Source organism: Linderina pennispora (assembly GCF_002104995.1).
Source record: "Linderina pennispora strain ATCC 12442 chromosome Unknown DL89scaffold_2, whole genome shotgun sequence".
Taxonomy (NCBI): domain Eukaryota; kingdom Fungi; phylum Kickxellomycota; class Kickxellomycetes; order Kickxellales; family Kickxellaceae; genus Linderina; species Linderina pennispora.
In genome coordinates, this window is record NW_024468250.1 from 937,660 (window position 1) to 951,311 (window position 13,652).

Here is a 13,652-nt window from a genome sequence, read left to right on the forward strand (position 1 = left end):
GACAGCTTGAATGTCGGTGCTGGCAGCTGGTTACAGATCATCTCTCGTTTTTTCATCTACTTGTCTTCTCACAAGAGCCTGTGTTAATGATAGACCGTCTTCCGGACAGCGTAATAGTGCAGATACTGCAGTATCTCCGATCGTGGGACTATGCGCAGGACGACTTGAGGACGCTTTCGCAGGTGAGTCGGCGGCTCCGGCCGCTGGCGCTGGCGCGCGTGTGGGAGTACTTTGCAATCACCGACATCGTAATATCGGGACGGTTTTCGCAGTTTCAAGCGATCCAGCCGTACCTTTCACGCCTACTGATCGCCGACGACAGCGAAATCACCGACCTGCAATGGCTAACGGCAGTGGACAAGCTCTCGCAGATGTCGTGGTCGCATATCAAAATGTTCTCGGTCGAGTTCACCGGCTTGCACCGGGAGAGCCTCGAATGCACGGAGCGGATCCTAGATTTCCTGCATGGGCAGCTATGGGCGGCAACGGAGATCTGGGTGGGGCTGGCCGACGACCACGCGCTGATGCAGCGGTTTTTCGCGCAGCCGTATGTCCATGTCAATGAGCTGCGGATCATCGGCAAGCTGGGGGACGGCGTGCCAGTGCAGACGGGGATGCCGCAGATTGCCTTGCCGCAGTACGGGGCGCTGAGCGTCGTGTATTTGGATGGGCCAGCAGCACAGATCACGTCAGTGGCAGAACTCGTGCGGCGATCGAGCCAGACGTTGACGGACCTGAATATCGGCGAGTACTCAGTGGGGCTGGCCGACACGCTGGGCATACGGCCGCCGTACGCCGTGGAGTACCCGCAGTTGACGCGGCTGGCAATTTCAAACAGCGACGACAAGTCAGCCGATCTGATTGATGGGCATGCGTTCCCAAGGCTCCAGTCGCTGTACTTTAGCGAGTCCGTGTACCCGTCGAATAGCGGACACAACACGGTGTCTGAATTTGCGGGTGCGCGGCTAACATCTGGGACATGGGGCAGCCTGCAGTATCTGGCAGTGGACGGGCTGTCACAGGGCGATGTGGCGGGGCTGGGACAGAGGATACCTGGGCTACTAGCACTCAGTGTGGGTGCGCTCGGCAGTGACGTGGGTCTGGCTGACAGCGACGTGCCGGCGCCGCCGCTGGACCTGCATGCCACCGGGCAAATCATTTCCACGTGTGCGAATTTGCGCGACCTGCGCATCGAGGTGCCAGAGGCCTACGAGGACATGTACAATAACAACCACGACGCCGGGTTTCCGGCAGCACCGCGACCATTTGCACCCTCAGTGCAGATCATCAATGAGCCGCAATATGAGCTGCTGCACCTGGCGCTGAACACATACGCGCTGACGTTCGACCAGCTGACGCAGTTGCTGGCGTGTCTACCGAACCTGGCGTCGTTCGAGGGCAACGTTCAGTTTACGAGCCGATTCCCGTGCACTCCTGGAGAAGCCGCACAGGCTGGCGCAGCTGAGCATTGCACACAGCACGCTGCCGAAATACAAGCACACGTTTAAGAGCAACCTGCTCAAATTCCTGGCGCAGTTTGCAGAGTTGCGCACGCTGGAGGTGTATGGCGAGCTGGAGATTGCGGGGCTGGAGATGGCATTGCAGCATGTGCTGCCCAAGTGCCAGGTTGGCGTGTTCCCGCTGATTCCGAGCTGGCTGCTGGATTATATGGAAGAGTCGGACGAAGGGTCCGAGCGGTGATGGGCAATGAGCGACGCCTGTCGTCTGAGTGCCCCTGTCCGATACTGCGTAGGTCGGCTTGCCGGCCAGCCCGGAAGTGGTGGGGTCGGCATACAATCACCTGACTATCTGGCCTGACAAATCGCCCCTGGCTCATCGTAAACAAAAACGAATCCTGCAAAGCTCTCTCTATCCCCTTTGTATTAAAGCCTCTACTTTTTCCACCTATAATGTTTACACAGAGACTGCTGAGCGGTGGTGTGTGCCGCCGGCTGTTTGGCCGCCGGCTCTACTCTGGCGCAGCAGACCCGCTGATTGCCAAAATCGACCCGTCGCGAGTCAGCTCGGCAGCGACCGGCAACTGGCTGCTGTTCACCTCGGGCCTGTCGCTGGCGTAATAACCGCAAACAGCCTGGTGCGCACCCGTGATGCGACCCTGGTGGCCCCCTCAGTGCTGACCTTCCGCATACCGCGCTCCGAAGAGCAGTGGACGAAAAAGTACCTGGAATACGCACAGACCGGAAACTTCCGCACGCAGCACGCGCAGATATCCATGGACGAGTTTAAGCAAAAGTACTGGGCAGTCATGATCTCCCGCAGCCTGACAATGTGCCTGGCCGCTGGGTATTTTGTGCCCCTGGTGTTTCTGCTGCGTGGCCGCCATGTTGCGCGCAAGGAGTATGGACGGATCGCAGCTAATGGCACGCTGGTCCTTGGGTATGCTGCGGCTAGCGCCCAAGTGCAGAGGTCGGGGGATAGCGGACTCTGGCGCGCCCTCGGTCGGCTGGCAGCTGGGGCAGGTGACGCTTGGGTATTTTCTGTTCTCCGACATGCTAATCTACGGGCTAGGTGTCTTGCGCACCCGCCGTCTGCTCTCCGGCCAGCTCCTGCGCTCATCGCATTTCCGCCAGGTCTTCGAGCGGCCAGAGGTGCGGACAGGCGCGCCTTTACGCCGTCCTGGTCGAGCACGGCATCGTGTGCGCTGGCATGGCTGGCGTCTTCATGGCCAGCACCAATGCTGGCCAGTTCTACCCGGACTGGCCGCTGACCGGCCAAAACGCCCTGTCCTGGGACGACCTCATTGCGTCTGGTCTGCGGGTGTGGGAGAACCCGGCTGCAGTCACCCTAGTCCATCGCTTGCTTGGCGAGGGCACCGGCGTGTTGGCGGTGGCGACGTGGATAAAGTTCATGCGCCTCAGGCAGGTGCTGCCTGGGTCGGCGATGGTGTTTGTCCATGCCATGCTTGGTATGACTGTGGCGCAGATTGCTCTGGGTGTTACGGCGCTGTGGACCACCGTCCATCCGCATGTGTCGCTAGTGCACGAGACCAACTCGTACTTGCTGCTGGCTGCCACCATCCTAGTGATGAACAGCACCAAGCGCCTGCCGCCGAACCAGCACCTCAGTAAACTGATCAAGTCTCTCAGTCTGCCGAAATGAATTCAGGAAATAGCAATGCACGGTGGGGCTGCAAGCAGTGCACGCATTAGCAAGCATAATCGCTTTGTCTGGAGATATCCGGAAATGGCAGATCGCACAGTGCATTTCCGATTTCCAGATCAGGGGCTGCAGGCTCCACAAACCAGCCATGCACTGTAATTCTATTAGCTCACCTTCTACAGCGCACCCGGCAGCTTGGTTCTATCGAAATTACAGAGCGTTTTCTTTAAAGCATTGGAAGCAACGAGAGAAGGTGGAGTGCAGAATGTATGCTGAAACTACTTTTTGGGGGGGGGTGCCACTTTTCACGAAATGAGCGAGGCAATCCGCATCCGCATGCTGGTGGGCAGCGGCGACATGTGCATGGATGCGTACACCACAGGCAGCGTGTAGGCGCAGAACTCGCGCGGGCCCATGTCCATGTCCTTCATCAGCAGAGTCAGGATGTGGTTGCTCTCCCACGGCGAGTTCTCGACATAGGCGGTCATTCCCTTGATGGTGTTTTTTGGGTCAATGAACAGCTTGACCACGCTTGTGAAGACGAGCAGGGCTCCAGACCAGTGCTTCAGCGTGAGGAGCTGGCGCAGCAGGCGGGCAAGTCTACGCAAGGCGTCCCTCTTTGTGTCAACGTCCTGGGAGGAGAGGCGGGAAGACTGGATCGAGATCACGTACTCCATGGCGAATACCATCCAGATGCCGATTCGGTCGAGTGGGAAGCCGACCATGTTACCGAGCGTGAAAATGTCTTGCAGGTTGCGGGCAGAGTCGAGGCACACATACCGGCTCTGGTGGAACACCAAGGCATCGTGCATTGGATCATCGGAAATGTACCTGTGGTCCTTGGGAACCCGCGGCAGTGCTGATGCCGACAGGATTCCACTTTCGATTATTCCATGCAGGGACCTATTCTCTTCGCGGTGCAGGAACGCCAGGGCAATGCGGTGTGTGCGCAGACGCATCGACTCGTATATAATGTGGAGGATCAGCAGCCAAGAGTCCCCGGCATCTACCGAATTCTGGTAGTACATGTGGTATCCGACATTGCGCACGTCCGGGGGTCCATTCGGGAGCGGGCTCGGCGAGTACTGGCGCCTGCGGAGATGTGAGTAGTTGCCGTCGAGCGGCACGCGGTCGTGGAATTTCACTTTGTTGATTTCTGCGCCCATGTTGCGGATTTTCTCCATCTGCACATCCCATTCCTGTGGCCAACTGGCACGGAAAGCCGCCACGCGCTTGTCCCAGGCCTTCAGCGCCTCAAAGTACTGGTCGGCAGAGCCCCTTTTCTCCAGCAAGTCAATGTACAGGTTGTGCATATGCGTGCTCAGCACTCCACACTGCCAGGTGGTGGCTGCGTACGAGAACCCAGATTGGTGCGCGCACGACGCCGGCGGGAATTCGACACAGTCGACGGGCGTCAGCCCGATGGTAGCAGTGGAATTGGCTGCGTAGTGGCAAAGGTCGTGCCTTGGATAATCGGGCATTTGTAGCAAGTTTGTGTGCCTGAACCGCTTAGTCAGCGCCTGTGCCGCAGTAAATGTTCTCATCCAGACGCTCCAGAAGCACGAGATCACATACTCGTACTCGACATCGCAGCTCCCCTGCTGTGCACCGCGCCACGGATACATGGTGCCCCTGAGCACAATGCGCTTGACCAGGGCCAAAGCATTCTCTGCCATCTCCAGCATTGTCGGGTACCTGCCCGACTGGTAGCCGTATTCACTGAGCAGCAGCATTGCGTACGAGGACCCGACTGTCGGCACAACACGGCCGCCGTCAAACTCCTGCAGCGCCTTCTCATAGCACACCGGCTCAAGCGACGGACTAACTCCCTGCAGGTCCGGCCGGCTTGAGAGCTGTGCCTCATGCGCTGCAATAGCCAGGTGCGCGAAACAGCACAAAGTCGCTGATATTGCCTTGCTCCAGCGTAGTCCAGAATTGCCGTGTGCGGATCTTCATCGACGAGTCAACAAACGACACTCGCAGCATTTCGTGCAGAATCCCTCGGCGACTCTGCAATACCGTGTCGCCGCACAAGATCCACCAGCGCAAATGGTACACCCATGGGCGGCGTCACCTGCAGTAGTGTCCAGAGTCAGGAATCGACGGGCTCAAGTACCGGCTATCTGGGATCCCATACGGATTAGTGCAGTTGGCAGCCATGTTCTTTGGGTCCAGCAGATCGAGGTTTGGTGGCAGCATTGGCTCGCAGTTTGCATGCCCGATGAGCGCAAACATCTGCTTCAGTGTCGACTCGGGGATGGTCTGCGAGAAGTCTGGCAGATCACACGTCTTCAGAATTTCCACCGGGTCGATCGACGGGCCAGCCGGCTGATCTTCCCCGACGCCGGGTGTCAGCAGAATCCCCGAGTCTGGCGACACGCTGCTCATGGTGGATGGCGTCAGCGCCGGCACGCTGAACAGCATCGGTGTTTGGTCCATCAGCGGACGGGCTCGTTTAGCCAGTGGGCTGCCGTCCAGTGAGGACAGCCCAGGTGATCCGTCTGAGGACTGCTGCGGAGAGACCGCGCCCCCCGGTGTGTCAGCTGTATTGGCGGCGGCAGCGGCTTGTGGGAACCGCTTGCGGAACCGCCCGGACTGCCGATACTTGCATTCAGCGTTGTGGGCAGCACATCGCCCGCATACGGGCTGCTCGCCATCGCACCGCTGCTTGCGACGCCGACACCGCTCGCAAGATCGGAGCAGCGGTATTTTCCGTTCTACCAGTGCTTTCTTTCCATGCATAGTGTGTGTGTAAGTGTGCGCCTGCAAAGGGGGTAAAGTTGGGGCTGAGGTCGGAATTCAGAAAGCTCCAGAAAAATAACGTGGGTTGAAGAATACTCTAGGGAATAAGCCGATATTGGACGAAGGGAGAAAAAGTATAATGGAGGAAAGAAAGAAGAGAAAAAGGATTTCCTAAGCGACACTCTCCAGCTATCCCCAGTGGTCGGCGGGTGATAGGGCGCCAAGTCAGCGCGCACTTCCGTCCGGGCACCGCTGACAAAAAAAGGGCTGCTGCTTGTTTTCTCGGGTGATAAAGCTAGCTCGGAGAACCGGCACACTCTGGTGGCAAGCAAATAAACGAGCACTGTGATTTTTCTGGGTCTTCACCGCGCTCCCCAAAAGGTGGTCTGCAAGCGAAAAATAAAAAATCATCCCACCCGTATCTGTGCCCAGGCTGCCGCCATCCCACGTCTGCCTGCTCACTCGCTGTTGGTGGCCGTGGACACAGCTGGCCACAGATTCTTCCAAAGCACGGCGTGGCCAGCCTTGCAGCGGCTGATTTGAATTTGGGGCAAAAGCGCTCATTGTCTTGCTGCTGCTGCTCGCTTCGGGCATGGCCACTGCCGTCACCTAATCATCCCTCTCCTGGTGCTCCGGATTTCCGCTCTTCCTCTGTCCACTGCCACAGCTCCAAACTCTGGCATCGGAAGCCCTATGGCTCCATTGTCAGGCCAGTTTTTCTGGAGCCAACATTGTGCTTCCTCTGGCTGCCTTGACTGGCACTGCTTCCTGTGGCGGCGAAGTGGGCTTGCTGTGCCAGTGGGGCGCAGGACAGGCCGGAGTGTGGACTGATTTCTCTGTCGGGTCCCGCGAGGAGAGCAGGTCAATCGCATGTCTTACTCAATTCTTCCTGCCATTTGGAAAAACCCTTTTGTCAACCAACCACACCATGCAAAAAATTAGCAGCGTGACGATCCCTCGATCTGAATTCTGCCGCTTACAGGTTGGTTGCAATAAATGCTGCTGGTTTTTTGGTCTGTACCTGCGCTCTCCATGTCCCTCTCCATGCTCTTGCCGCGTGCAGTGATTTCTGCTCTTATTGCATGAGGCATGCCTGTTTGTGACAGGCAAGCTGTCAAAAATCATCCATTGTGCCAATAATCGGCGTCCCCACGCCAAGGTCCCGATGTCCGCATCCACGAATACTGTTGGTCGGGCACCGACAGGTGGAGGGCGGAGTCTTGGCTCTGTTGCTATCCTCCTGCCACACTTCTGCTGATCACCAGAGATACTCCGCAACACATATTTCCGCAAAAAGCCAATGCCACTTGGCGACTGCGGCATCCCGACTAGCACCACTCTAGTGCCACGTTCGCCCAGTGCTCCTGTGATCCATGGCCCAGTCTGCGTTGTCTGTGGGACCTGCACTGGGCTGTTACTGGGCTCTGGCAATGAGCCACTGAGGAAGATTGCAAATCTGCTGATTATTCAGCACCGCCTGTCCCAGGATCGAGTCTGCATACAAGAAGCAAAGCTGGGCAAGAATCTGCCCACACCTAGGAATGCCCAATTTCCCCCTCCAAAGCGCATGCAGGCTGAGCCGAGATGCAGTTCTCTTAGGTGTACCCGCTTCCTCGTGCAGCACACTAGCATTGCAGATGGCCTCCTCATGCTGCAGCTGCAGGACTGGCCGCCAGCCAATAACGCCGTTTCGGATCAACGAAGTGTATGTCCTTGCACATTATCTTTCGCAAAACGGAGGAGATGGCTGCTGACCCAGGTCAAGGTCCACGAGGCTCGAGTGAACATAGCGTATTGTAAAACTGTCACTGACGACTGCATGGCTTACTACAGCGATCCACTCTGCATACCACCTATTTTCTCCGCCCTCCCTTCTATTTTGATACTGGGACAGGACACGCTTTACCCCTGGCCACCTCCAGTGATGTTCCTCGCTACTCCACAAGTGCAAGGCATTGATTATTTTCAGTAGCGGGTATATGTATTATCGCATAAGCGTGTCAAGGGATTACCGTCAAATAGGCCCTATGAGTAGGTCGTCTATCGCTATCCACTAGGGTAACCATGCGTGATTCATGGGCCCACATACCATACAGGCCGTGCAGTGAACACGTACCAGTCATAGTAGTGACGTTATTCATCGTCATTGCCCGGTCAGCAAGGGTGATGAAACCAATGGGCATGTCGCCGTCTTCGCTAGTACATATAATCCCACTCCTGGCAGATGTCTGACGCCTGCCGCACTGCAGCTTCACTTGCACCATGCACCGTTCAAACAGCGACAGCCTGGCTTCTAGGGAACAAGCGGAGTCAGTCGTGTCGCCCATTTGTGCCAGCAACGGCGCCGCCCACTTTTCAAAAGTCATAAATGCCGATCGGGGTTGCCTCAGCATATTCCTAATAATTGCAGCCATCTGCTTGCCAGTGGCCAGCCATATCCGGGGTGAAGAAGGGGCCGGTGCCTTGCTTGCCTTTGGAACCGCCATTGTCTGGATTACGTACGTTTTTCCTTGGGTTTCGCTTTGACAACCAGCAATACAATAAATGACAAGGCAAGCAAAATGGGCTGTGGAGAGGGAGAAGAAGAGCGCATGCAGTAGCTCTTCATACAGCGACTATAGCTGGATATTATATAGCCCTTGCTGTTGCTGACCATAGGTGATGGGCACTCACAGTCACCGATAAGGGTGCGTGTGTGGCAATCTTTGGGAACAAAATAAACAGACTGCGAACAGCCGCACTTGCGAGTAATTGCAAGAGATACTTGAACAATCTACCTCAACGACTTCGATAAGCATCAGTGGTAACAATGTTGGGGAATGTACCAACAGTCATATTCGGTTCAACCGATGGCGGTTGCAGAGCAGTGCTGGTTTGCCTAGCATGAATCAAGAGGAGCGGCAGACTGGAATGGTCCAGATTTTACATATTCTATAAGCTGGTGGGGTTAGCCGCCAGGAAGTTGGAGCTAGACATCTGATATCTCATTACTAGAAATGCTCTGCTCGCGATGCGAGCTCGGCTGCTAGTCAGCATGATTTGACACGTCGATAAAAGCATCATGGCAAGCCGATCATTTGAACGTGTCGGATGGTTGTTGGTGCAATGGCGATCATGGACATCTCCCATCTTGATGGCCTGCTCAGTGCAGGCGCTTCAGCGCTGGTTCACTGCTGCTGCACGCCTCTTGCGCGGCCTCTTTGTTGCCGGAGTAGTGCCGGAAGCATCGGCAGCAATGGCCGTAGAACGACGGAACCGTTCAGGAATATTGCCTGAATCACAGAGTGACTGGAAGATGAGTCTGAAGTTTAGAACTGCTGCGAAATCGCGGTTCAAGAGCCGAGACGAATAGGCTCGCCTGTATTGTGCCATGGCCCGCTTACATGACTCGCCTGTACAGCGGAGAAGGCCATGGCACTTCACAGTTGGGTTCTTCGATCTCTGGTAGGGCCGCGGGTTGGGAACATGCCGGAATGTCTGCAGCGACTTTTCGCAGCAGAACGGGCACATCGACGATGTCCGGAATTCGTCGATCAGATAGACTCCAAAGCCATGGTGCTTGAACTTGTCGCGCCATCCCTTGCCACGAATCGGCGCATGGTGTCGGGCCATCGGCGCACTCCAATTACCCATGATCAGCACTGGATCTGGACTGAACTTGCTCCGGAGTTTTGCGGCAAGCCTGTGGTCTGCACAGGCCTGGTTCATGATGTTGTAGGTCTAAAGCACACGGTGGGTGGTGTAGGGCAAAAGAAAAATAAGAAACGAGTAGCGAAAGATACCTTATATATGAGTATGTGTGTAACTTTCGTGTAGCGCGGATTCTGAATAAACTGTCAAGCTATGGTATCTTAAACCCGAAATATGCGAGCTTTGTGAGCGTATCAGCAATAGAAGGTGTCAAAGTCAAGGAATATATATTGATGAAGAAAGCTAAAGAGAAGTAGGAAAGGAGAGGCGAGCGAAAAGGTTTTATACCATCGCTCAGGTGGCACAGTCAAAAAGAAGAAAAAACGAAAAAAAGAACAACAGGATAAAAACTATGTAGTTCACAGTAATCGGATCTTGAGATTCTAACATAAATATGATATCTAACTACATCACAGGAATCTACGCTCGACAGTTCTGACTTGTCCTTCCGGTTGACGAAATCCTCGGTAGACATGGCTGTCTTTGCCTTCAGATTGTGATAAATAAATAAATTGAACGAAAAAATCCCTTTTTCGCAAATGTTGCAGGGTCAAAGGCATCATCGTCAGCTAGTTGATGGAGCAATATCCATCATGCAAGCATGTATGTATGCTCTTTGATGATATTGACGCTGTGTACAAATTGCTCTAGCTGAGGCAACATAGAATCACGGAAGCCAATACCACCAAGTGATGTCTTTATGGCAGTAGTGCTGCGGGTAATATTCATTTGAGAAATTCAATAGGCAAAACAAGAAGAGAAATGATGCTGTTCAGTTTTGCATAATTCTTAGGGCTGTCAGCATCAATATAGTCTCTTAAATTAGCCTATGCAGACCATATTCATTGTAGCCCAAATACTACTAACATGTATTTATAAGACAAATCAATTTATAAAATAAACCCACAAATATTGCATGACTGCTAGAAGAGCCATATGGCCTTATTCAATAGTGTCGCGACCCTATTTAAAGGTCACAAGCTTCGTCTACTCGCCCAGGCACTAATCAATTGATAGGGACAGTTGATATTATTAAACAAGAAGAGATGATTCCTCCCGGGTCACTCCTGGAGTGATCCAGTGTCTATTTTATAGCCTTAACTATGTGGCCTCGCCTAGGGTGATGAATCAGTCTCATCATCTGTGATCGGCTGAGTCGCATAAGCATTGGCTTTGAGTGACTGTGGTGTGATCACCACATCATCCTCCTCTTTAAGAAGGGGTAGCCCTTTCCTGGTAACCATGGTCTTGGGTGGCATCGCTGTGGTCCACGTGCTCAAACGATCATGGTGCACCAGTTCCGCAACTCGGCATCCTTGTGGCGTCACAAGCTTATATGTGTTGAACGGAGCACGTTCCCACACCATATACGGGCCGAGCCATGGAGGGTCCAACTTCTTCTTGGCCATATTCTTCACCTTGACCCAATGTCCAACGTCATAGGGTTTCCCCGTTTTTGTCGCCTTAGAATAAACCTCATTCATTCTGTGTGCGGCGGCAAATTGACGTTCGCGAGCGATATGGCGGGTCGAATTGACCTTGCTCAAGCGGAGGACTTCTTGGGCATAGACATCACGGTTGTCCTTGTTGTTCCAAGAGACCGGTGGCATACTATCCAGTGGTAGCCTTGGTTCTTTTCCGAACAACATGAAGAACGGGGACAACTTCGTCACAGCATGCATTCGAACTCTTGTTGCCCACACCGCCTGGGGTAGATATTGATCCCAGCGGTGCTTGGCATAGAACGCAAGTTTCGATAGCATCTGGCCTACCACACCATTGGCACGTTCGGTCTTGCCATTGGTTTGTGGGTGGTAGGATGATGTCTTGAGGTGACGAACATGGTTGCGGCGAAGGTAAGCACTTGTGACCTCACTAAGGAATGCAGAGCCACGATCAGACAGGATCTCTACTGGGGCACCGTACTGGAGTGCGATCTCACAGTAGATGAAGTCGGCAACCGTTTCAGCTGTAGCATCCTTTGTAGCTTTAGCCACGATCCAGTTTGATGTGTGCTCGATCGCCAGTAAAATCCAAGCGTTTCCTGACAATGTGCGGGGCATAATGCCAATGAAATCAATGCCCCAGCGAACAAATAGCTCAGCCGGCGGCACTAGCGCATTCATCGGGGCCTTTGACTTGTCATCTCTGCCAGCAGTCGCTGCCTGACATACTGGACATTGGGCAATGATGTCTTCCACATATGAGCGCATATGAAGCCACCAATGCCACAGACGCATCAAGCCGTATACTGAGGATACACCTAGATGTGCGAAATCCAAGTGATAGGCCTGGACAAGCGCAATGCGTGCTCTTTCCCCCTCTACGATGGGAAGCCAGGTCCTATGCTTCTTGATAAGCAGCATGTTCTGCTTGGACAGTCGCAAGTTGGGCAATGCACGTTGTACTCGGTTGACCTCTGGCTCAGTCACCTGCTCCGGCGGTGGTTGCTTCAGTATCAGAGCTCGGGCTGTCAGCTCCCACTTCTCCACAGGTGTTAATTCCTGCTTCGTAGTGGCCACCAGTGTGGCGAGATCAAACCGACGGGATAAGGAGTCAGCAACCACGTTGGCCTGGCCCTTCAGGTATACGACCTTGGGTGCTACGCTCATCCAGCGCTCTAGCCAGCGGGCTATGCGACCATGGGGATTTTGCTCCGCGAAGACACCAATCAGGGACTGATGGTCAGTATAGACTGTAACCTTGTAACCGCGTACAATGTACTCCCAGGTTTCGAAAGCATAGACGATGCCTAGCATCTCGCGCTCTCGAGCCGAATAGTTACGTTCAGCTGGTCGTAAGGAGCGACTAGCAAATGCAACCGGGTGTAGGAAGTCGCCATAGGCCTGGGCTAGAACAGCCCCAATCGCGAAAGAGCTTGCATCGGACTCGATCACAAATGGGCGGTCCCAGTCCGGCGCCTTCAGCACGGGTGCTGCTGTCACAGCCTTTTTAAGGGCTGCAAAAGCCAGCCGTGCGTTGGCAGACCAGTTGACGTCATCCTTCATGGTCCGCTCGTGGGTCAGTTGGTAAAGCGGCGCAGCGATCGATGCAAATCCAGGTACAAAACGACGATAGTATGAGCAAAGGCCCAGGAATGACAGTACGTCGCATGCTGTATTCGGCAATGGCCATTTCTCAACCGCTTCGAGCTTGTCCTGACAGGGCGTAATCCCACAGTCAGTCACCATATGGCCCAGAAACTGTACCGATTTGGCAGCGAAGGTACACTTTGATGGCTTCAGGTGCAGATCTGCCTTGCGCAGCGCCTCCAGGACCAATCGTACATGTTGTCTATGTGTCTCCATATCCACCGAGTATATCAGAATATCATCCAGATATACCAAGACAAACTTGTCGAGAAATGGCTGAAGTACAATGTTCATCAACCGTTGGAATGTCGATGGAGCATTGCACAAACCAAATGGCATCACCAAGAATTCATACGCACCATAGCGCGTGGTGAATGCCATCTTCTCGATGTCGTCGTTGGCCATTCTGATCTGATGATACCCTGATCGGAGGTCCAGCGAAGAGAACACACGTGCAGTACCAATCTGGTCCAGACAATCGTCGACCCGTGGTAACGGATACTTGTCCTTGATCGTCCGCTTGTTCAATAAACGGTAGTCGACACACATGCGGGTAGAGCCATCCTTTTTTCCAACGAGGATTATTGGATGAGCCCATGGTGACGATGACGGGCGAATCAAGCCTTGTGCTAACATGTCGTCGAGCTGTGCCTTCAATTCCGACAATTGCTTCCGGCCCATGCGATACGACGCAAGCGCATGCGGTGGGCCATCCTCTAGCCGAATAGAATGCTCGACTGACCGGTGAGGTGGCAGTTCTATCACTGGCGCGAATAGTGACTCGAACTCTTATATCGTCTGCTCAAGTTCTCGATCCTGGCAGACCACCTCTACGCCATTTGGGTTTGCTGGTTGGCGTAACAGCACAACCCATGCGTCCAATATTTTCCGGTCCCGAACCATACGGTGTAAGCCATTCAGGCTAATCACTGATTCCGGTACCGCCGTAGTAACCGTGATCTCTGAGCGTGAGCCATTGTGTTCTAGAATCCACTGGTTAGACTGGTA

At 54.2% G+C, this 13,652-nt stretch overlaps 4 protein-coding genes across 4 annotated transcripts; 2 read left to right on the forward strand and 2 right to left on the reverse strand.

Moving 5' to 3' along the window:
* Positions 1-16: 16 nt before the first annotated feature.
* DL89DRAFT_320736 (uncharacterized protein) lies at positions 17-3,120 on the forward strand (the record flags this gene model as incomplete). The annotated part of the gene is made up of 7 exons (XM_040891230.1): positions 17-1,403; positions 1,441-1,688; positions 1,934-2,065; positions 2,092-2,419; positions 2,472-2,609; positions 2,647-2,799; positions 2,830-3,120. The coding sequence occupies exons 1-7, from the start codon at positions 87-89 to the stop codon at positions 3,118-3,120; spliced, it is 2,607 nt and encodes an 868-aa protein (XP_040746379.1). The 5' UTR covers positions 17-86.
* Positions 3,121-3,425: 305 nt separating this feature from the next.
* Positions 3,426-5,862, reverse strand: DL89DRAFT_255194 (uncharacterized protein; the record flags this gene model as incomplete). The annotated part of the gene is made up of 2 exons (XM_040885323.1): positions 3,426-5,070; positions 5,195-5,862. 2 exons carry the CDS (start codon positions 5,860-5,862, stop codon positions 3,426-3,428), a joined length of 2,313 nt encoding a protein of 770 aa, XP_040746380.1.
* Positions 5,863-7,720: 1,858 nt separating this feature from the next.
* DL89DRAFT_265199 (uncharacterized protein) lies at positions 7,721-8,428 on the reverse strand. The gene has a single exon (XM_040886555.1). It carries the CDS (start codon positions 8,346-8,348, stop codon positions 7,863-7,865), a length of 486 nt encoding a protein of 161 aa, XP_040746381.1. The 5' UTR covers positions 8,349-8,428; the 3' UTR covers positions 7,721-7,862.
* A 1,182-nt stretch (positions 8,429-9,610) lies between these two features.
* Positions 9,611-9,884, forward strand: DL89DRAFT_265201 (uncharacterized protein; the record flags this gene model as incomplete). Its single annotated transcript, XM_040886556.1, has 1 exon — positions 9,611-9,884. A coding segment is annotated over one exon (173 nt), but the record flags the coding sequence as incomplete, so codon positions are not given.
* Between the last annotated feature and the right edge of the window lie 3,768 nt (positions 9,885-13,652).

Bases quoted from the DNA above. Each gene is read 5' to 3' on its own strand.
- DL89DRAFT_265199 (XM_040886555.1), bottom strand. From the start codon at position 8,348: ATGGCGGTTCCAAAGGCAAGCAAGGCACCGGCCCCTTCTTCACCCCGG.